Consider the following 24,866-nt stretch of genomic DNA (forward strand, 5'->3'; position numbering starts at 1 on the left):
TCCAATATTTTAATGAAAAATCAACCCTTTTTTTGTTTGTATTTAAAATCTGCCATATGTAATAAAAATCGAAAAACGGCCCTAATTTGTTTTTTTTGACTTGCATTTCAGATTCAGACATAGAATGAACGGAAGTTACATGGACATTTGTGCTGGTGACTCTGCTAAATGTCCTAGACAGTTTCTGTTTTAGACATGACACCGCGAGGACTGACGCACGTTTCTTATATTGCAATAACGGAACCGGAAGTAGTGGTTCCGCAAGTAAAGATTTTAAAGACAGAACTTGTATGGTGCGTGATGAAATCCCTTTTTGCTTTCACTTTCGTGTGATATTTGTGTATGTATGTGTATTGTTGTGTCATGTTTAAAATCATTTTCAGTGTGTGTAGGGCTCCAAAGACATTTTAGCCAGGCGAATAAGCGGTAGGAAATGGATGGATGGATGGATGGACATTGATACCGTACTAACCCCGCTTTTACTTTGAAAATAAAACTTCCGGTGTCAGACTGAGAAAACATCCGTTTTGGTCGTTTTTTCAGGTTGTGTTTACTGAGGAGCTTCGTTTTTTTTTAATGAAATATACAATGAAAACCAAACCGTTTTGGGGGGGGAATGTCAGGAAATGTATTTTAGAACTACCTAAAACCCGCCACATTTTACAGAACAAAAGACTGGCAGTGTTATTTGAACATTTACAACGATAACTTCTCATTTTTATCATGAATTGGGGCGACCTCGTGTGGTTTAATTTGCTTAGTGCACATTTTCCTTTCATTTGTGATAGACATTTCGTAAAGTACTAATCAGTAAGTTAACAACAATTGACTCATAACTTACCGCTAAACCACACTGGAGCAAATAAACAAACAAATGCACCTTTTTAGAACAGAAACAAGACCGATTGTGAAACACGGAAATGCTTGACGGCGGACAGGACATAGGTCTTTCACAATAAAACGTCCTATACGGAAACAGGAATGCAGGACAATTATTTTTGAAAGAGTAACCGGAAGCAAGCAGAAGTAACCGGAAGTGGCTCTATTTCAACGCAAACTAGCTGGAGTAGCATCGACGTCGCTAGTTTGGGACAAAATGTTTAGTTTTGTGGTCTAAAGGGACAATTTGTTTGTATTTTGACTGTCGAGTGGGTGACCTTTAAGGGGATATATCGTCGAGATGATTCCCACGGAGGACGCGTCAGCCAGGAAGAGAGAAATTGAGGAGAATCTGAAGCAGGTCAGAGGATTTATTTAGCATCACAAACCAACTTCCGGTTTTCCCAAATCTGACGAAGCAGCGCAGAGCTAACTTGGAAATGCGATGTTAAAGCAGATGTTGTGTTGCTGTTGAAATGCGATGTTAAAGCAGATGTTGTGTTGCTGTTGAAATGCGATGTTAAAGCAGATGTTGTGTTGCTGTTGAAATGCGATGTTAAAACAGATGTTGTGTTGCTGTTGAAATGCGATGTTAAAGCAGATGTTGTGTTGCTGTTGAAATGCGATGTTAAAGCAGATGTTGTGTTGCTGTTGAAATGCGATGTTAAAGCAGATGTTGTGTTGCTGTTGAAATGCGATGTTAAAGCAGATGTTGTGTTGCTGTTGAAATGCGATGTTAAAGCAGATGTTGTGTTGCTGTTGAAATGCGATGTTAAAACAGATGTTGTGTTGCTGTTGAAATGCGATGTTAAAGCAGATGTTGTGTTGCTGTTGAAATGCGATGTTAAAGCAGATGTTGTGTTGCTGTTGAAATGCGATGTTAAAACAGATGTTGTGTTGCTGTTGAAATGCGATGTTAAAGCAGATGTTGTGTTGCTGTTGAAATGCGATGTTAAAGCAGATGTTGTGTTGCTGTTGAAATGCGATGTTAAAGCAGATGTTGTGTTGCTGTTGAAATGCGATGTTAAAGCAGATGTTGTGTTGCTGTTGAAATGCGATGTTAAAGCAGATGTTGTGTTGCTGTTGAAATGCGATGTTAAAACAGATGTTGTGTTGCTGTTGAAATGCGATGTTAAAACAGATGTTGTGTTGCTGTTGAACAGGAACAAGAGACGCTGTCGTTCATCCGCGAGAACCTGGAAAAAAGTGATCAGCTGACCAATGGCATGGTATGACACGTAAGGTGTTACGTCATCAAGGTGTCCGTGGAACACGCGTGTGTGTTTTATCACCAATATCTGCACTTGTGGAGCCGATTTGTGTACGTCTTGTTTTGTGTTGTTGGTGAGTGTTAACGGTCCCGGGGACCCAAAAGGGCCCCAGACGTTAAAGTGTTAAAAGCAAGTCATATTCATTTAAAAAAAAAAAAAAATTCAGATCTGTCCGTCGACATAAAGTTGAAATTAGTTAATGTTTTTCGTCAAAACCCTGTTTTGTGATGAAAAAAATGCTATAGTTTACCCCCCAAAATGCCTAAAATAGGATATTTGATGCAAAGTAACCAGAGCCCTAAATAGTTCAACATTTTATAACATTGCTTTTGATTCATTCTTGTATTTAGAACAATGATAGTTTAAAAGTGTTAAAAATAAGCCCCATGTTATCATCAGTTTAAAGGCCTACTGAAATGACATTTTTTTATTCAAACGGGGATAGCAGGTCCATTCTATGTGTCATACTTGATCATTTCGCGATATTGCCATATTTTTTGCTGAAAGGATTTAGTAGAGAACATCAACAATAAAGTTCGCAACTTTTGGTGGCTGATAAAAAAGACTTGCCTGTAGCGGAAGTAGCGTGACGTCACAGGTTGTGGAGCTCCTCACATCTGCACATTGTTTACAATCATGGCCAGCAGCAGCGAGAGCGATTCGGACCGAGAAGGCGACGATTACCCCATTAATTTGAGCCAGGATGAAAGATTTGTGGATGAGGAAAGTGAGAGTGAAGGGTTAGAGGGCAGTGGAAGCGATTCAGATAGGGAAGATGCTGTGAGAGGCGGGAGGGACCGGATATTCAGCTGGGAATGACTAAAACAGTAAATAAACACAAGACATATATATACTCTATTAGCCACAACACAACCAGGCTTATATTTAATATGCCACAAATTAATCCGCATAACAAACACCTCCCCCCTCCCGTCCATATAACCCGCCAATACAAATCAAACACCCGCGCAACACACTCAATCCCACAGCCCAAAGTACCGTTCACCTCCCCAAAGTTCATACAGCACATATATTTCCCCAAAGTTACGTACGTGACGTGCACATAGTGGCACGCACGTACGGCAAGCGATCAAATGTTTGGAAGCCGCAGCTGTACTCACGGTAGCGCGTATCCAACTCAAAGTCCTCCTGGTTGTGTTGCTGCAGCCAGCCGCTAATACACCGCTTCCCACCTACAGCTTTCTTCTTTGCAGTCTTCATTGTTCATTAAACAAATTGCAAAAGATTCACCAACACAGATGTCTAGAATACTGTGGAATTTTGCGATGAATACAGACGACTTAATAGCTGTCGACAATGCTGTCCCAAAATGTTCGCACAATCCGTGACGTCACGCGCAAACGTCATCATACCGAGACGTTTTCAGCAGAATATTTCGCGGGAAATGTAAAATGTGACTTTACTAATCTAACCCGGCCGTATTGGCATGTGTTGCAATGTTAAGATGTCATCATTGACATATAAACTATCAGACTGCGTGGTCGCTAGTAGTGGCTTTCAGGAGGACTTTAATATCCACCTCAAGTGCAGAGATGACACTTTGATTTGAGGCCCCGCCCACTATGAGCAGGTACTGACCCAGTGGGCCCTGCAGGGTGTCGTCATCATCGTTTCTACCAATTAGGATCCAAATATTGAGGAGGCGAGTTGCGAGCGTTTTGTGGCGTTCCATCGGCTCAAAGTTTGGCGGCAGGCCACGCCCACATCTTCCGACATTGTTCTACCTGTCGAGTGTCGGCCATCTTAATTGTGGCTCGTCTGGTTAAAGAGAAGGAGGAGGAAGGAGGGCTGACATTTTATATATCAATGATGACATCTTAACATTGCAACACATGCCAATACAGCCGGGTTAACTTAGAAAGTGACTTTTTACATTTCCCGCCACACTTCCGGTTGAACAACTCCTTTGGATATGATTTATGCGCGTGACGTCACAAAATCCACGGAAGTGGTTGGACCCCATCAGACCCGATACAGAAACCTCTTGTTTTCTTCGACAAAATTCCACAGTATTGTGGACATCTGTGTTGGTGAATCTTTTGCAATTTGTTTAATGAACAATGGAGGCTGCAAAGAAGAACGTTGTAGGTGGGATGGATCGGTGTATTAGCGGCTAAGTACAATACTTACAGCAACACAACAAGGACTACTTACTACGCCTAGCTGATGCTTGCCGCCAAACCCACGGATGAAGTCCTTCGTCGCGCTGTGGATCGCTGGAACGCAGGTGAGCACGGCTGTTGATGGGAAGATGAGGGCTGGCTGGCGTAGGTGGAGCGCTAATGTTTTATCATAGTTCTGTGAGGTCCGGTTGCTAAGTTGCTAAATTAGCCTTAGCGTCGTTAGCAACAGCATAGTTAAGCCTTACCAGGCTGAGAATTTGTAACCGTGTAGTTACATGTACATGGTTTAATAGTATTGTTGATCTTCTGTCTATCCTTCCAGTCAGGGATTTATTTATTTTGTTTCTATCTGCATTTGAGAACGATGCTATCACGTTAGCTCAGTAGCTAAGTGTGTCACCGATGTATTGTCGTGGAGATAAAAGTCACTTTAAATGTCCATTTCGTGTGCTCGACTCTCATTTTCAAGAGGATATAGTATCCCAGGTGGTTTAAAATACAAATCTGTGATCCACAATAAAAATAGGAGAGTGTGGAATCCAATGAGCCAGCTTGTACCTAAGTTACGGTCAGAGCGAAAAAAGATACGTCCTGCACTGCCTCTCTAGTCCTTCACTGTAACGTTCCTCATCCACGAATCTTTCATCCTCGCTCAAATTAATGGGGTAATCGTCACTTTCTCGGTCCAAATCTCTCTCGCTCCATTGTAAACAACGGGGAATTGTGAGGAATACTAGCTCCTGTGACGTCACGCTACTTCCGCTACAGGCAAGGCTTTTTTTTATCAGCGAGCAAAAGTCGCAAACTTTATCGTCGATTTTCTCTACTAAATCCTTTCAGCAAAAATATGGCAATATCGCGAAATGATCAAGTATGACACATAGAATGGATCTGCTATTGCCGTTTAAATAAAAACAATCATTATAGTAGGCCTTTAAAGGTTTGGATTTGGACTTTTCCTCCAACGGTACTATTTGTGTGTGCAGGTGTCCATCCTGTCCTCCTTCGAGAGCCGCCTGATGCAGCTGGAGAACTCCATCATTCCCGTCCACAAGCAGACGGAGAACCTCCAGCGCCTGCAGGACAACGTGGACAAGACCCTGTCCTGCATGGACCACGTCATCAGCTACTACCACGTGGCCAAGGACACCGACCGCATCATCCGGGAGGGGTGAGACCTCACACCTCCAAAACCAATCTTTGCTCAGTTCTACTTGAAATGTATTCATTTATGTCAGGGGTCACCAACGCGGTGCCCGCGGGCACCAGGTAGCCCGTAAGGACCAGATGAGTAGCCCGCTGGCCTGTTCTAAAAATAGCTCAAATAGCAGCACTTACCAGTGAGCTGCCTCTATTTTTTAAATTTTATTTATTTACTAGCAAGCTGGTCTCGCTTTGCTCGACATTTTTAATTGTAAGAGAGACAAAACTCAAATAGAATTTGAAAATCCAAGGAAATATTTTAAAGACTTGGTCTTCACTTGTTTAAATAAATTCATTATTTTTTTTACTTTCCTTCTTATAACTTTCAGAAAGACAATTTTAGAGAAAAAATACAACCTTAAAACTGATTTTAGGATTTTTAAACACATATACCTTTTTACCTTTTAAATTCCTTCCTCTTCTTTCCTGACCATTTAAATCAATGTACTTTTTTTTAATTTATTGTAAAGAATAATAAATACATTTTAATTTAATTCTTCATTTTAGCTTCTGTTTTTTCCACGAAGAATATTCGTGAAATATTTCTTCAAACTTATTATGATTAAAATTCCAAAAAATGATTCTGGCAAATCTAGAAAATCTGTAATAATAATAATAATAATAGAATCAAATTTAAATCTTATTTCAAAGTCTTTTGAATTTCTTTTAAAATTTTTGTTCTGGAAAATCTAGAAGAAATAATGATTTGTCTTTGTTAGAAATATAGCTTGGTCCATCCATCCATCCATTTTCTACCGCTTATTCCCTTTGGGGCGCTGGAGCCTATATTGGCTACAATCAGGCGGAAGGCGGGGTACACCCTGGACAAGTCACCACCTCATCCCTTGGTCCAATTTGTTGTATATTCTAACAAAGTGCAGATCGGATTTGAACCTATTTAAAACATGTCATCCAAATTCTAAAATTAATCTTAATCAGGAAAAATGACTAATGATGTTCCATAAATTCTTTTTTAAATTTTTTCAAAAAGATTGGAATGAGCTAGTTTTTCTCTTCTTTTTTTCGGTTGAATTTTGAATTTTAAAGAGTCGAAATTGAAGATAAACTATGTTTCAAAATGTAATTGTCTTTTTTTTTCGTGTTTTCTCCTCTTTTAAACCGTTCAATTAAGTGTAAATATCATTAATTATTCATAATAACATAGAGTTAAAGGTCAATTGAGCAAATTGGCTATTTCTGGCAATTTATTGAAGTGTGTATCAAACTGGTAGCCCTTCGCATTAATCACTACCCAAGAAGTAGCTCTTGCTTTCAAAAAGGTTGCTGACCCCTGCTCTATGTTATTAACATGTAACTCATGTGGTCATTATTAGAACTACATCTCCCCAAAGAATTGTGCTCAGTTATAGTTGCTAGTATATTAGCTGAGATAGGCTCCAGCACCCCCTTGACCCCGAATGGGACAAGCGGTAGAAAATGGATGGATGGGTTTTATGTTATTAACGTGATAATGATAACTGGACCCCAAATATGTCAAAATCTCTCCAAACTTAGTCCCGATTCTTTGTGCTACGTTTGTGCTGCAAAAAAGTTTGGTCAATTATAGGTTTCATTTGATTAATGTTTCATGATTTGATGTTACTAACATGTAAATAACATGTAATTAACATGTTATTAACGTGATATTAACGATAACTAGCCGACTATGTCAAAAGCTCCCCAAACAAGTCCCAATTGTTTGTGCTGCAAATTATTTTGGTCAATTATAGTTTTTAATTTGTTTCATGGTTTTATGTTATTAACGTGTTATTAACGGGTTATTAACGTGTTATTAACATGTTATTAACATGATAATGATAACTGGACCCCAACTATGTCAAAATCTCTCCAAACTTAGTCCAGATTCTTTGTGCTACGTTTGTGCTGCAAAAAAGTTTGGTCAATTATAGGTTTCATTTGATTAATGTTTCATGATTTGATGTTACTAATATGTAATTAACATGTAATTAACGTGTTATTAACTGATAATAATGATAACCAGCCGACTATGTCAAAAGCTCCCCAAAGTAGTCCCAATTGTTTGTGCTGCAAATCATTTTGTTCAATTATAGTTTTTAATTTGTTTCATGGTTTTATGTTATTAACGTGTTATTAACGTGTTATTAACGTGTTATTAACGTGATAATGATAACTGGACCCCAACTCTGTCAAAATCTCTCCAAACTTAGTCCCGATTCTTTGTGCCATGTTTGTGCTGCAAAAAAGTTTGGTCAATTATAGGTTTCATTTGATTAATGTTTCATGATTTGATGTTACTAACATGTCATTAACATGTAATTAACATGTTATTAACGTGATATTAACGATAACTAGCCGACTGTATCAAAAGCTCCCCAAAGTAGTCCCAATTGTTTGTGCTGCAAATCATTTTGGTCAATTATAGTTTTTAATTTGTTTCATGGTTTTATGTTATTAACGTGTTATTAACGTGTTATTAACGTGTTATTAACGTGATAATGATAACTGGACCCCAACTCTGTCAAAATCTCTCCAAACTTAGTCCCGATTCTTTGTGCTACGTTTGTGCTGCAAAAAAGTTTGGTCAATTATAGGTTTCATTTGATTAATGTTTCATGATTTGATGTTACTAACATGTAATTAACATGTAATTAACGTGTTATTAACTGATAATAATGATAACTAGACCCCAACCATGTCAAAATCTCCCCAAACTAGTCCCAATTGTTTGTGCTGCAAATCATTTTGCTCAATCATAGTTTTTAAAAAGTTTTATGTTATTAACGTGCAATTACATGTTAATTACATGTTAATTACATGTTAATTACGGGTTAATTAACATGGTATTAATGATATAGTTGATATATAGTTTTGACATAGGTGGGGGTCTAGTTGTGAGTTTTTGAGCAAGTGGTTCTGAATAATACCTTGTCAAGGTGGGCGGGGCCAACTTGACCCAGGTGTATCTAAAGTCTGTTTGTGTTCCAGACCGACAGGCCGACTGGACGAGTACCTGGCCTGCATGGCCAAGATCCAGAAGGCGGTGGAATACTTCCAGGACAACAACCCTGACAGTCCAGAACTCAACACAGTGGTACCGTCTCCGTCCTGATGATGTCACTTCCTGTCCACGTCCCGCCCGACGCTAGCGGCTTTCTTCTGCTTGCGCCGCAGAAAGCCCGCTTCGAGCGCGGCAAAGAGTTGCTGGAGGCGGAGTTCCGCAGCCTCCTGACCCGCTACAGCAAGCCGGTTCCGCCCATCCTCATCCTGGACGCCATCAGCGTGGACGAGGAGCTGGAGGTTCAGGAGGACGTGGTCCTGGAGCACCTGCCCGAAGCCCGGCTCCAGGAGATCATCTGCATCGCCGGCTGGCTGGTGGAATACGGACGGAACCAAGGTTCTGGTGTCCACCTTGGACGGGCTTCCCGGACTTCTTTCCTGAAACCTTTCTTCTGTGTCCCTTGCAGATTTCATGACCGTCTACTTCCAGATCCGGTCCAGTCAGCTGGATCGCTCCATCAAGGGCCTGAAGGAGCACTTCCGCAAGAACAGCGCCTCCTCCGGAGTCCTCTACTCGCCGGCGGTCCAAGCCAAGCGCAAAGACACGCCCACCAAGAAGGTTCCCAAGAGGCCAGGTAGGACGCCCGGGTCGTGCCGGGGACTTGTTGCTAGGAGACCGTCTCCAGACTTGTCATGGACCTCTGTGCTGCTAGTCGCTACTCGTGTTAGCAGGCTAAAGAAAAACAAAACATCAACATTGTGGTAAATAATTCTCTTTCCAATGCTATGCTAACATGCTAACTTGTCCATCAAAATACTTTGATGAATTTATGCTAACATGCTAGCTTGTCAATGTAAAGTAGTTTAATGAATTTATGCTAACATGCTAACTTGTCAATGTAAAATAAGTTGATGAAAGTATGCTAACATGTTAGCTTGTCCATGTGAAATAGATTGAAGAAAGTATGCTAACATGTTAGCTTGTCCATGTAAAATAGATTGAAGAAAGTATGCTAACATGTTAGCTTGTCCATGTAAAATAGATTGATGAAAGTATGCTAACATGTTAGCTTGTCCATGTAAAATAGATTGAAGAAAGTATGCTAACATGTTAGCTTGTCCATGTGAAATAGATTGAAGAAAGTATGCTAACATGTTAGCTTGTCCATGTAAAATAGATTGATGAAAGTATGCTAACATGTTAGCTTGTCCATGTAAAATAGTTTGATAAATTTATGCTAACATGTTAGCTTGTCCATGTAAAATAGTTTGATGAATCCACGCTAACATGCTAGCTGGTCAATGTAAAATAGTTTGATCAGAATCAGAAATACTTTATTAATCCCTGAGGGGGAATTAAAATTTTCAGCACAATCCCATTCAAGATCAGACAAACATTACAGGGAGACAGAACAGGATCGAACATTACAGGGAGACAGAACAGGATCGAACATTACAGGGAGACAGAACAGGATCAAACATTATAGGGAGACAGAACAGGATCAAACATTACAGGGAGACAGAACAGGATCAAACATTACAGGGAGACAGAACAGGATCAAACATTACAGGGAGACAAAACAGGATTGAACATTACAGGGAAACAGAACAGGATTGAACATTAAAGGGAGACAGAACAGGATCGAACATTACAGGGAGACAGAACAGGATCAAAAATTACAGGGAGACAGAACAGGATCAAACATTACAGGGAGACAGAACAGGATCAAAAATTACAGGGAGACAGAACAGGATCAAACATTACAGGATCAAACATTACAGGGAGATAGAACAGGATCAAACATTACAGGGAGACAGAACAGGATCGAACATTACAGGGAGACAGAACAGGATTGAACATTACAGGGAGACAGAACAGGATCAAACATTACAGGGAGACAGAACAGGATCAAACATTACAGGGAGACAGAACAGGATAAAAAATTACAGGGAGACAGAACAGGATCGAACATTATAGGGAGACAGAACAGGATCGAACATTACAGGGAGACAGAACAGGATCAAAAATTACAGGGAGACAGAACAGGATCAAACATTACAGGATCAAACATTACAGGGAGATAGAACAGGATCAAACATTACAGGGAGACAGAACAGGATCGAACATTACAGGGAGACAGAACAGGATTGAACATTACAGGGAGACAGAACAGGATCAAACATTACAGGGAGACAGAACAGGATCAAACATTACAGGGAGACAGAACAGGATAAAAAATTACAGGGAGACAGAACAGGATCGAACATTATAGGGAGACAGAACAGGATCGAACATTACAGGGAGACAGAACAGGATCAAAAATTACAGGGAGACAGAACAGGATCAAACATTACAGGATCAAACATTACAGGGAGATAGAACAGGATCAAACATTACAGGGAGACAGAACAGGATCGAACATTACAGGGAGACAGAACAGGATTGAACATTACAGGGAGACAGAACAGGATCAAACATTACAGGGAGACAGAACAGGATCAAACATTACAGGGAGACAGAACAGGATAAAAAATTACAGGGAGACAGAACAGGATCGAACATTATAGGGAGACAGAACAGGATCGAACATTACAGGGAGACAGAACAGGATCGAACATTACAGGGAGACAGAACAGGATCAAAAATTACAGGGAGACAGAACAGGATCGAAAATTACAGAGAGACAGAACAGGATCGAACATTACAGGGAGACAGAACAGGATCGAACATTACAGGGAGACAGAACAGGATCGAACATTACAGGGAGACAGAACAGGATCGAACATTACAGGGAGACAGAACAGGATCAAAAATTACAGGAAGACAGAACAGGATCGAACATTACAGGGAGACAGAACAGGATCGAACATTACAGGGAGACAGAACAGGATCGAACATTACAGCGAGACAGAACAGGATCAAACATTACAGGGAGACAGAACAGGATCGAACATTACAGGGAGACAGAACAGGATCGAACATTACAGGGAGACAGAACAGGATTGAACATCAGAACAGGATCGAACATTACAGGGAGACAGAACAGGATCAAACATTACAGGGAGACAGAACAGGATCGCTGACGGGTCTGCCAACTTCCGGTTTGTTTTGATGAAAGAGTGCTAATTAACAGTGTGATGAAGATGAAGATGAAGATGTTGTGTGTAGTTGCATGTGTGTGTTGTTGTGCTGGTGGCGGTGCTGTGTGGTCTTCTTCACTCACTGGGGAGCTCTTCTTCCTCCTCTTCTCCTATTGGCTGCGGGGCTCCTCCTCCTCCTCAGGGACCATTCGCAAGGCTCAGAACCTCCTGAAACAATACTCTCAACATGTGGATGGCAAGAAGGCTTCTAACCTCACTCCTTTGGAAGGTAACACACCTCCTCTCATCCTCCTTCTTCTCCTCAGCCTCCTTCTTCTTCTTCTCCTTCTCCCCATCTTCCTCCTCTTTCTTCTTCTTCTCCTTCTCCCCATCTTCCTCCTCTTTCTTCTTCTTCTCCTTCTCCCCCTCCTCCTCCTCCTCCTTCTTCTTCTTCTCCTTCTCCTCTTCCTTCTTCTACTCCTCCTTGTTCTTCTTCTCCCCCTTCTTCTTCTCCTCCTCCTTCTTCTCCTCCTCCTCCTTCTCCTCCTCCTCCTTCTTCTTCTTCTTCTTCTTCTTCTTCTTCTTCTTCTTCTTCTTCTTCTTCTTCTTCTTCTTCTTCTTCTTCTTCTTCTTCTTCTTCTTCTTCTTCTCCTCCTCCTCCTCCTCCTCCTCCTCCTCCTCCTCCTCCTCCTCCTCCTCCTCCTCCTCTTTCTTCTTCTTCTTCTTCTTCTTCTTCTCCTCCCCCTCCCCCTCCTCCTCCTCCTCTTTCTTCTTCTTCTTCTTCTTCTTCTTCTTCTTCTTCTTCTTCTTCTTCTTCTTCTTCTTCTTCCTCCCCCTCCCCCTCCTCCTCCTCCTCCCATGGGGTGACATCATAGAGTGCACTGACCAATAGGGCAGCGTCTGCATGTCAGCTGACCTAAAAGTGGCAGTTGTGCGGTGGAGCTTGGTCGCGGGTTCGAATCCCGCTGCGGCGGCTAGTCGACCCCTCCCCCGTGGTGCTTGGTGGCGGTCACGTGTGTAGGTTAGCCCCTCCCCCGTGGTGCTTGGTGGTGGTCACATGTGTCGGTTAGCCCCTCCCCCTGACCAGGTGCGTGTCAGCAGGTTACGACCACGACCTGCGGGTCAGACACCTGGCCGACGCCCTGGCCGACAAGGGCTCCGCAGGTGAGTGCCGGCACACGTGGTCCGACGTTAGCCCCGCCCACCGCCGTCATCAGCATCAGGTGCGCCCACTGACAGGTGTGCTGGTCCCCAGGTAAAGAGGACGTGCTGGACATCGAGATGGACTCCTACATCCACGCCATCAGCGCCTTCATCAAGCTGGCGCAGAGCGAGTACGCCCTCCTGGCGGAGGTCATCCCCGAGCACCACCAGAAGAAGACCTTCGACTCGCTCATCCAGGTGGGTCACTTCCTGCCCCCCCCTCCCCCTCCCCCCGCCACCCCCGCGCTAACGCCGCGTGTCCCCAGGAGGCGCTGGACAACCTGATGCTGGAGGGAGACAACATCGTGTCGGCGGCTCGCCGCGCCATCCTGCGCCACGACTACTCGGCCGTGCTCACCATCTTCCCCATCCTGCGACACCTGAAGGTCAACAAGTCCGACTTCGACGCCACGCTGCAGGTAGCGCTCGTCCCCCCGCCCCGCCCCTCTGAGCTCCGCCCCTCTGAGCGCCGCCTTGTGTGCAGGGCACGGCGGCCAGCACCAAGAACAAACTGCCCACGCTCATCACCTCCATGGAGACCATCGGCGCCAAAGCCCTGGAGGAGTTTGCAGACAGCATCAAGGTGAGGACCACAAGCCCCGCCCACATGGCCCACACGCCGCTGACCACTCCCCCTGTCCACAGAACGACCCCGACAAGGAGTACAACATGCCCAAAGACGGCACCGTGCACGAACTGACCAGCAACGTAAGATCTCCTCGCTTCCTCTTCCTGTCCGCTCGCGCTCACTTCCTGTCCTGCAGGCCATCCTCTTCCTGCAGCAGCTGCTGGACTTCCACGAGACCGCCGGAGCCATGTTGGCCTCGCAAGGTACCTGCTAGCATGTGCATGCTAACACGCCTTGGCATTGTTCTAGCCTGTTTCGCTCGTGTTAGCATTGTGCTAGCATATTTCTAGCATGTTTCACACATGTTAGCATTGTTTTAGCATGTTTCACACATGTTAGCATTGTTTTAGCATGGCTCACACGTGTTAGCAATGTTGTAGCATGGTTTACGCATGTTAGCATCTAACACTGGCCAAGCTGGTCCGACACCTGTTTGCATTATGCTAGCATGGCTAACACATATTAGCATTGTTCTACAACATTTTAGCATTATCGTGTTAGCTGTGCTAGAACAATGGTACACATGCCTGAAAAATGCTGGAACAATGCTAACACGTGTGAGCCATGCTAAAACAATGCTAACGCGTGTTAGCATTGTTTTATAACATGTTGGCATTGTTTCGTCATGGCACACACGTGTTAGCTGTGCTAGAACGTGCTAGCACAATGCTAACAAATGTTAGTCCCGCCCCCTCCCCCACGTGGTTGGCTGTTGACAGTTTCTACTTCCTGTGCACTAACATGTCTCTGTGCCTCTTTCTCTTCTCCTGTGCCGGCCTCGGCCTCTTAGTACTGGGGGACACTTACAATATCCCCTTAGACCCCCGAGGTAAGCACGCCCTGAGTCCCGCACTCAGTCAGGGGGGTCCAAAGTGCGGCCCGCAACTTGCTTTTTTTTGGCCCGCGACACATTGTAAAAAAAAAAAATAAGAACATTACACAAAAAAATTGAATATGCAGTTTTAGCATGCTAAAAGTTAGCATGTATCGAGCTCCAAGTTATATGACTCTGAAGTGTTCTGTTGTAACATTTGCTAACAAGAAAGCCACCATGCTAAAATGCTAACAGTTAGCATGGATCCAGTACCAAGTTATATGACAGATCTTCGGCTGCAAATTTGTATAAAAATGTTAGCATGCTAGAATGCTAATGTTAGCATTTTAACAGTTAGAATGTATCAAGTACGAAGTTATATGACTGAGGTGTTCGGGTGCAACATTGGCTAAAAAAAAGTTAGCATACTAATTAGGGGTGTGGGAGAAAATCGAATCGAATCGCGATTCTAACGTTGTGCGATTCAGAATCGATTCTCATTTTTAAAAAATCTTTTTTTATTTATTTATTTATTTATTTATTTTTACATGTGTTTTTATTTAGTTAACATGTATCAAGTACCAAGTTATATATGACCCTGAAGTGTTCGTCTGTCAAATTGGCTAATATAGTTTGCACATAAATGTTAGCATGCTAGCTTGGCAATGTTAGCATGTGTGAAGGACCATGTTGTGTCTGACGTTTTCGCCTGTAAAATTGGCTAAAACAGTTAGCATGCTAGTCAAGGTTTGACCTCTCGTTTAGCATATGTAGATTGTATTGGTTTTATTATTTAATGTACATGTATCAATGTGCCCCCCCCCCCACATCCTTGTATTATATTTCATATACAACATGTACAAGGTGCCCCCCCCCACATCCTTGTATTATATTTCATATACAACATGTACAACGTGTCCCCCCCCCACAACATGTACAACGTGCCCCCCCCCCACAACATGTACAACGTGCCCCCCCCCCACAACATGTACAACGTGCCCCCCCTCATCCTTGGTCCTAGTCATGTGACAATGTGTGTTTTCCAGAGTCCAGTTCTTCAGCCAGCAGCTACACCTCAGACTTCAACAAGCGTCTGCTCAGCTCCTACATATGTACGCACACTTCCACACACACACACACACACACACACTTACACACACACACACACACAGTTGTACATGAGTAGTGTGTGGTGTGTGCAGGTAAAGTTCTGGGGAACCTCCAACTGAACCTGCTGAGCAAATCCAAAGTGTACGAGGACTCAGCTCTGAGTGCCATCTTCCTGCACAACAACTACAACTACATCCTCAAGTCTCTGGAGAAGTTAGTGTGTCTGTGTGTGTCTGTGTGTGTGTGTGTGTGTGTGTGTGTCTGTGTGTGTCTGTGTGTGTCTGTGTGTGTGTGTGTGTGTGTGTGTGTGTGTGTGTGTGTGTGTGTGTGTGTGTGTGTGTGTGTGTGTGTGTGTGTGTGTGTGTGTGTGTGTGTGTGTGTGTGTGTGTGTGTATTTAGATTTCGTGTGTCGTACAATCTGTCTGTCAGTATTTGGATGTGTGTGTGTAATCACATTTGTGTGAAGCAGCGACCCTGATTGGCTCTTTGTAGACATGTGACTTTTGTGCACTGTCAGAAAGTTGTGCTCTCTAAATAATGACTTCACTCCTTTATCTGTAAATAACAATATATCAATAATACATGTCAGTGTTTATCTGTAAATAACAATACATCAATAATACATGTCAGTGTTTATCTGTAAATAACAATATATCAATAATACATGTCAGTGTTTATCTGTAAATAACAATATATAAATGTCAGTGTGTATCTGTAAATAACAATACATCAATAATACATGTCAGTGTTTATCTGTAAATAACAATATATCAATAATACATGTCAGTGTTTATCTGTAAATAACAATATATCAATAATACATGTCAGTGTTTATCTGTAAATAACAATACATCAATAATACATGTCAGTGTTTATCTGTAAATAACAATATATAAATGTCAGTGTGTATCTGTAAATAACAATACATCAATAATACATGTCAGTGTGTATCTGTAAATAACAATACATCAATAATACATGACAGTGTTTATCTGTAAATAACAATATATCAATAATACATGTCAGTGTTTATCTGTAAATAACAATATATCAATAATACTCACACACAAATCCTATTACTCACACAAATATGTCTACACACACAAAAATGTTATTATACACACACGTCTAAATACTGACACACAATTGTGAATACACACACACACATGTTATTACTCACACAAATCACAATACACACACACACACACACACACGTTATTACTCACACAAATCACAATACACACACACACACGTTATTACTCACACAAATCACAATACACACACACACACGTTATTACTCACACAAATCACAATACACACACACACACGTTATTACTCACACAAATCACAATACAGACACACACACACGTTATTACTCACACAAATCACAATACACACACACACACACGTTATTACTCACACAAATCACAATACACACACACACACGTTATTACTCACACAAATCACAATACACACACACACACACGTCATTACTCACACAAATCACAATACACACACACACACACGTTATTACTCACACAAATCACAATACAGACACACACACGTTATTACTCACACAAATCACAATACACACACACCCACGTTATTACTCACACAAATCACAATACACACACACACACACACGTTATTACTCACACAAATCACAATACACACACACACACATATTTGGACACAGATGGAAATGCAGACTGACATTTTTTATTTTAACATGCAGACAAATCATAATAGACACACACTAGCATGCGATTAGAGAGTGAGCTGCAAAGAGTGGTAAGAGTGCATGCGATTAGAGAGTGAGCTGCAAAGAGTGGTAAGAGTGCATGCGATTAGAGAGTGAGCTGCAAAGAGTGGTAAGAGTGCATGCGATTAGAGAGTGAGCTGCAAAGAGTGGTAAGAGTGCATGCGATTAGAGAGTGAGCTGCAAAGAGTGGTAAGAGTGCATGCGATTAGAGAGTGAGCTGCAAAGAGTGGTAGTAAGTGTGGTGACACGTCCACACACACACACACTTGCATGCGATTAGAGAGTGAGCTGCAAAGAGTGGTAGTAAGTGTGGTGACACGTCCACACACACACACACTTGCATGCGATTAGAGAGTGAGCTGCAAAGAGTGGTAGTAAGTGTGGTGACACGTCCACACACACACACACTTGCATGCGATTAGAGAGTGAGCTGCAAAGAGTGGTAGTAAGTGTGGTGACACGTCCACACACACACACACTTGCATGCGATTAGAGAGTGAGCTGCAAAGAGTGGTAGTAAGTGTGGTGACACGTCCACACACACACACACTTGCATGCGATTAGAGAGTGAGCTGCAAAGAGTGGTAGTAAGTGTGGTGACACGTCCACACACACACACACTTGCATGCGATTAGAGAGTGAGCTGCAAAGAGTGGTAGTAAGTGTGGTGACACATCCACAGGTCAGAGCTGATCCACTTAGTGACTGTGACCCAGAAGCATGCAGAAGGTTCCTACAGAGAACTGATCCAGCAGCAGATACACCTCTACCAACGCAGGTGACACCTACCTCTCTACTTCTACTAACTCTACTTCTACTAACTCTACTTCTACTAACTCTACTTCTACTAACTCTACTTTTACTAACTCTACTTCTACTAACTCTACTTTTACTAACTCTACTTCTACTAACTCTACTTCTACTAACTCTACTTTTACTAACTCTACTTCTACTAACTCTACTTCTACTAACTCTACTTATTCTAACTCTACTTCTACTAACTCTACTTCTTCTAACTCTACTTCTACTAACTCTACTTCTACTAACTCTACTTCTACGAACTCTACTTCTACTAACTCCACTTCTACTAGCTCCACTTCTACTAACTCCACTTCTACTAACTCCACTTCTACTAACTCTACTTCTACTAACTCTACTTATTCTAACTCTACTTCTACTAACTCCACTTCTACTAACTCCACTTCTACTAACTCCACTTCTACTAACTCTACTTCTACTAACTCTACTTCTACTAACTCTACTTCTACTAACTTCACTTCTACTAACTCTACTTCTACTAACCCTACTTCTACTAACTCTACTTATTCTAACTCTACTTCTACAAACTCCACTTCTACTAACTCCACTTCTACTAACTCTACTTATTCTAACTCTACTTATTCTAACTCTACTTCTACTAACTCCACTTCTACTAACTCTACTTCTACTAACTCTACTTCTACTAACTCTACTTCTACTAACTCTACTTCTACTAACTCTACTTCTACTAACTCTACTTTTACTAACTCTACTTCTACTAACTCTACTTTTACTAACTCTACTTCTACTAACTCTACTTCTACTAACTCTACTTTTACTAACTCTACTTCTACTAACTCTACTTCTACTAACTCTACTTCTACTAACTCTACTTCTTCTAACTGTACTTCTACTAACTCTACTTCTACTAACTCTACTTCTACGAACTCTACTTCTACTAACTCCACTTCTACTAGCTCCACTTCTACTAACTCCACTTCTACTAACTCCACTTCTACTAACTCTACTTCTACTAACTCTACTTATTCTAACTCTACTTCTACTAACTCCACTTCTGCTAACTCCACTTCTACTAACTCCACTTCTACTAACTCTACTTCTACTAACTCTACTTCTACTAACCCTACTTCTACTAACTTCACTTCTACTAACTCTACTTCTACTAACCCTACTTCTACTAACTCTACTTATTCTAACTCTACTTCTACAAACTCCACTTCTACTAACTCCACTTCTACTAACTCTACTTATTCTAACTCTACTTATTCTAACTCTACTTCTACTAACTCCACTTCTACTAACTCTACTTCTACTAACTCCACTTCTACTAACTCTACTTCTACTAACCCTACTTCTACTAACTCTACTTATTCTAACTCTACTTCTACAAACTCCACTTCTACTAACTCCACTTCTACTAACTCTACTTATTCTAACTCTACTTATTCTAACTCTACTTCTACTAACTCCACTTCTACTAACTCTACTTCTACTAACTCCACTTCTACTAACTCTACTTCTACTAACTCTACTTCTACTAACTCCACTTCTACTAACTCTACTTATTCTAACTCTACTTCTTCTAACTCCACTTCTACTAACTCCACTTCTACTAACTCCACTTCTACTAACTCCACTTCTACTAACTCTACTTCTACTATCTCTACTTCTACTAACTCTACTTCTACTAACTCTACTTATTCTAACTCTACTTATTCTAACTCCACTTCTACTAACTCTACTTATTCTAACTCTACTTATTCTAACTCTACTTCTACTAACTCCACTTCTACTAACTCTACTTCTACTAACTCCACTTCTACTAACTCCACTTCTACTAACTCTACTTCTACTAACTCTACTTCTACTAACTGTACTTCCACTAACTCCACTTATTCTAACTCCACTTCAACTAACTCTACTTATTCTAACTCTACTTATTCTAACTCTACTTCTACTAACTCTACTTCTACTAACTCTACTTCTACTAACTCCACTTCTACTAACTCCACTTCAACTAACTCTACTTATTCTAACTCCACTTATTCTAACTCCACTTATTCTAACTCGACTTCTAATAACTCTACTTATTCTAACTCTACTTATTCTAACTCGACTTCAACTAACTCTACTTATTCCAATTCTGCTTCTACTAACTCTACTTCTACTAACTCTACTTATTCTAACTCCACTTCAACTAACTCTACTTCTACTAACTCTACTTATTCCAAATCTACTTAAACTAACTACTTCAACTAACTCTACTTATTCCAATTCTACTTCAACTAACTCTACTTATTCCAATTCTACTTCAACTAACTCTACTTATTACAATTCTATTTCAACTAACTACTTCAACTAACTCTACTTATTCCAATTCTACTTCAACTAACTCTACTTATTACAATTCTATTTCAACTAACTACTTCAACTAACTCTACTTATTCCAATTCTACTTCAACTAACTCTACTTATTACAATTCTACTTCAACTAACTACTTCAACTAACTCTACTTATTCCAATTCTACCTCAACTAACTCTACTTCTTCCAATTCTACTTCAACTAACTACTTCAACTAACTACTTCAACTAACTCTACTTATTCCAATTCTACTTCAACTAACTCTACTTATTCCAATTCTACGCCAACTAACTCTACTTCAACTAACTCTACTTATTCTTACTCCACTTCAACTAACTCTACTTATTCCAATTCTGCTTCAACTAACTCTACTTCAACTAACTCTACTTCAACTAACTCTACTTCAACCAACTCTATTTATTAAAATTCTACTTAAATTAACTCTACTTCAACTAAATCTACTTCAACTAACTCTACTTATTCCAATTCTACTTCAACTAACTCTACTTATTCTAACTCTACTTCAACTAACTCTACTTATTCTAACTCTACTTCTACTAACTACTTCAACTAACTCTACTTCTACTAACTCTACTTCTACTAACTCCACTTCAACTAACTCTACTTCAACTAACTCTACTTCTACAAACTCTACTTCTACTAACTCTACTTCTACTAACTCCACTTATTCTAACTCTACTTATTCAATTCTACTCCTACTAACTCTACTTCTACTAACTCCACTTCAACTAACTCTACTTATTCCAATTCTACTTCTACTAACTCTACTTCTACTAACTCTACTTCTACTAACTCCACTTATTGTAACTCTACTTATTCCAATTCTACTTCTACTAACTCTACTTCTAACTCTACTTCTACTAACTCCACTTATTCTAACTCTACTTATTCCAATTCTACTTCTACTAACTCTCTACTTCAACTAACTCTACTTATTCTAACTCCACTTATTCTAACTCTACTTCTACTAACTCTACTTATTCCAAATCTACTTCAACTAACTACTTCAACTAACTCTACTTATTCCAATTCTACTTCAACTAACTCTACTTATTCCAATTCTACTCCAACTAACTCCACTTCAACTAACTCTACTTATTCCAATTCTGCTTCAACTAACTCTACTTCAACTAACTCTACTTCAACCAACTCTACTTATTAAAATTCTACTTAAATTAACTCTACTTCAACTAAATCTACTTCAACTAACTCTACTTATTCCAATTATACTTCAACTAACTCTACTTATTCTAACTCTACTTCAACTAACTCTACTTATTCTAACTCCACTTCAACTAACTCTACTTCAACTAACTCTACTTCTACAAACTATACTTCAACTAACTACTTCTACTAACTCTACTTCAACTAACTATACTTTTACTAACTCTACTTCTAACTGTACTTCAACTAACTCTACTTATACTAACTCTACTTATTCTAACTCCACTTCAACTAACTCTACTTATTAAAATTCTACTTCAACTAACTCTACTTCTACAAACTCTACTTCAACTAACTACTTCTACTAACTCTACTTCAACTAACAATACTTTTACTAACTCTACTTCTAACTCTACTTCAACTAACTCTACTTATACTAACTCTACTTATTCTAATTCCACTTCAACTAACTCTACTTATTCCAACTCTACTTCAAATAACTCTACTTCAACTAACTCCACTTCAACTAACTCTACTTATTCCAATTCTACTTCAACTAACTCTACTTCAACTAACTCTACTTGCTCTAACTATTTGTTGTAACTCTACTTGCTCTAACTTTACTTTAACTAACTCTACTTGCACTAACTCTACTTGCACTAACTCTACATGCACTAACTCTACTAGCACTAACCCTACTTGCACTAACTCTACATGCACTAACTCTACATGCACTAACTCTACTAGCACTAACCCTACTTGCACTAACTCTACATGCACTAACTCTACATGCACTAACTCTACATGCACTAACTCTACTAGCACTAACTCTACTTGCACTAACTCTACATGCACTAACTCTACATGCACTAACTCTACATGCACTAACTCTACATGCACTAACTCTACTTGCACTAACTCTACATGCACTAACTCTACATGCACTAACTCTACTTGCACTAACTCTACATGCACTAACTCTACATGCACTAACTCTACTTGCACTAACTCTACATGCACTAACTCTACTTGCACTAACTCTACATGCACTAACTCTACTTGCACTAACTCTACATGCACTAACTCTACATGCACTAACTCTACATGCACTAACTCTACATGCACTAACTCTACTTGCACTAACTCTACATGCACTAACTCTACTTGCACTAACTCTACATGCACTAACTCTACTTGCACTAACTCTACATGCACTAACTCTACATGCACTAACTCTACATGCACTAACTCTACTTGCACTAACTCTACATGCACTAACTCTACTTGCACCAACTCTACATGCACTAACTCTACTTGCACTAACTCTACTTGCACTAACTCTACTTGCTCTAACTCTACATGCACTAACTCTACATGCACTAACTCTACTTGCACTAACTCTACATGCACTAACTCTACATGCTCTAACTCTACATGCACTAACTCTACATGCTCTAACTCTACTTGCTCTAACTCTACATGCACTAACTCTACATGCACTAACTCTACTTGCACCAACTCTACATGCACTAACTCTACATGCTCTAACTCTACTTGCACCAACTCTACATGCACTAACTCTACATGCTCTAACTCTACATGCACTAACTCTACATGCTCTAACTCTACTTGCACTAACTCTACATGCACTAACTCTACGCTTGACTCCGCCCCCAGCTGGGTGAAAGTCACGGAGCACCTGACAGACCGCAACATGCCCGCCTTCCAGCCCGGCGCCAAGGTCAGTTACCATGACAACCGCATGTACATAAAGAGTGTGTCACCATGGTAACCACCTCCTGGTGTCCTCAGCTGAAGGACAAAGAGCGGCAAGTCATCAAGGACAAGTTCAAGGTGAGCTGGCTGGGCGGCCATCTTGCACTGGCATGAGGTCATGACCTGGGTGGCATGAGGTCATGACCTGGGTGTCATGAGGTCATGACCTGGGTGGCATGAGGTCATGACCTGGGTGGCATAAGGTCATGACCTGGGTGGCATGAGGTCATGACCTGGGTGTCATGAGGTCATGACCTGGGTGTCATGAGGTCATGACCTGGGTGTCATGAGGTCATGACCTGGGTCTACCTACAGGGTTTCAACGAGGGTCTGGAGGATCTGTGCAAGATCCAGAAGGGCTGGGCCATCCCTGACAAGGAGCAGCGAGACTTCATCCGCCACGCCCAGAGGGGGGTGGTGTCTGACGCCTACAGGAGCTACCTGCACAGGTGCATGCAAAGGACTCTTTAAACGGCTCTTTATATGACTCTAAAGGACTCTTTTAATGGCTCTTTAAATGACTCTTGTAATGGCTCTTTTAAACAACTTCATGACTCTAAAGGACTCTTTTAATGACTCTTTGGACTTAAAATGACTCCTTTAATGGCTATTTTAAACAACTCTTCATGACTCTTTGGACTCTAAAGGACTATTTAAATTACTATTTTAATGACTTTAAATGACTCTTTGGACTGTAAGGGACTCTTTAAATTACTCTTTTAATGACTCTTTGGTCTCTAAAGGACTCTTTGGAGTAAAGGACTCTTTTAATGACTCTTTGGACTTAAAATTACTCTTTTAATGACTCTTTTAAACAACTCTTTTCGTGACTCTTTGGACTCTAAAGGACTCTTTTAATGACTCTTTTTAATGGCTCTTTTAAACAACTCTTCATGACTCTTTGGACTCTTTTAATGACTCTTTGGACTCTAAATTAGTCTTTAAATGACTCTTTTAATGACTCTTTGGACTTAAAATCACTATTTTAATGGCTATTTTAAACAACTCTTCATGACTCTTTGGACTCTAAAGTACTCTTTAAATTACTATTTTAATGACTTTAAATGGCTTTGGACTGTAAGGGACTCTTTAAATGACTCTTTTAATGACTCTTTGGACTTAAAATGACTCTTAATGGCTCTTTTAAACAACTCTTTTCATGTCTCTTTGGACTCTAAAGGACTCTTTTAATGACTCTTTGGACTTAAAATGACTCTTTTAATGGCTCTTTTAAACAACTCTTTAAATGACTCTTAAACGACTCTTTAAATGGACTCTTTGATGCAGTACCTAATGTATACATCAACAGCACCCAAAAGAACCTTTTAATCTGTTTAGAAAAGGTTCTCAACTCCTTGACTCTGACTCTCTGATTGACTCTTTGAGCGACTCCTTGACCCTGACTCTTTGAGCAACCCTTTGACTCTTTCAGTGACTCCTTGACTCTGACTCTTTGGGCAACCCTTTGACTGTGACTCTTTGAACGACCCCTTGACCCTGACTCGCTGACTCTTTGCCTCGTTGCAGGTGCGCCAACATCTCCTTCACCAAGAACCCAGAAAAGTACCACAAGTACCGCCCAGAGGAAGTGGAGGACATGATCGAGAGGCTCTTCGACACCTCCGCTTAAGCCCCGCCCCTCCTGTCACCTGCGATGTGATGGAAATATTAAAGTGTTTTGATGCTAA

The 24,866-nt window shown here is 40.8% G+C and overlaps 1 protein-coding gene across 9 annotated transcripts; it reads left to right on the plus strand.

Moving 5' to 3' along the window:
* Positions 1-1,006: 1,006 nt before the first annotated feature.
* exoc7 (exocyst complex component 7) lies at positions 1,007-24,866 on the plus strand. Of its 9 annotated transcripts, XM_062030645.1 has the most exons (21): positions 1,007-1,240; positions 2,043-2,108; positions 5,281-5,465; positions 8,465-8,570; positions 8,651-8,873; positions 8,944-9,111; positions 11,760-11,846; positions 12,659-12,721; positions 12,813-12,958; positions 13,027-13,179; positions 13,245-13,343; positions 13,406-13,468; positions 13,525-13,591; positions 14,179-14,217; positions 15,249-15,314; positions 15,405-15,525; positions 17,757-17,852; positions 23,080-23,143; positions 23,215-23,256; positions 23,494-23,627; positions 24,706-24,866. In XM_062030645.1, the coding sequence occupies exons 1-21, from the start codon at positions 1,181-1,183 to the stop codon at positions 24,806-24,808; spliced, it is 2,151 nt and encodes a 716-aa protein (XP_061886629.1). In that variant the 5' UTR covers positions 1,007-1,180; the 3' UTR covers positions 24,809-24,866. The 9 variants fall into 9 exon arrangements, with proteins under 9 accessions (XP_061886629.1, XP_061886631.1, XP_061886632.1 ...); XM_062030647.1 differs by lacking the exon at positions 14,179-14,217 and having other exon boundaries at positions 1,008-1,240; XM_062030648.1 differs by lacking the exon at positions 12,659-12,721 and having other exon boundaries at positions 1,008-1,240.

Source organism: Entelurus aequoreus, linkage group LG21 (genome assembly GCF_033978785.1).
Source record: "Entelurus aequoreus isolate RoL-2023_Sb linkage group LG21, RoL_Eaeq_v1.1, whole genome shotgun sequence".
In the NCBI taxonomy this organism is placed as follows: Eukaryota; Metazoa; Chordata; class Actinopteri; order Syngnathiformes; family Syngnathidae; genus Entelurus; species Entelurus aequoreus.

What these genes read in the sequence shown, in the direction of transcription:
- exoc7 (XM_062030645.1), top strand. Translation starts at nt 1,181, where the DNA reads ATGATTCCCACGGAGGACGCGTCAGCCAGGAAGAGAGAAATTGAGGAG. An exon ending in GACCGCATCATCCGGGAGGG is followed by an intron (nt 5,466 to 8,464) that starts GTGAGACCTCAC and finishes TTTGTGTTCCAG; the next exon opens with ACCGACAGGCCGACTGGACG. An exon ending in TCTGCTCAGCTCCTACATAT is followed by an intron (nt 15,315 to 15,404) that starts GTACGCACACTT and finishes TGGTGTGTGCAG; the next exon opens with GTAAAGTTCTGGGGAACCTC.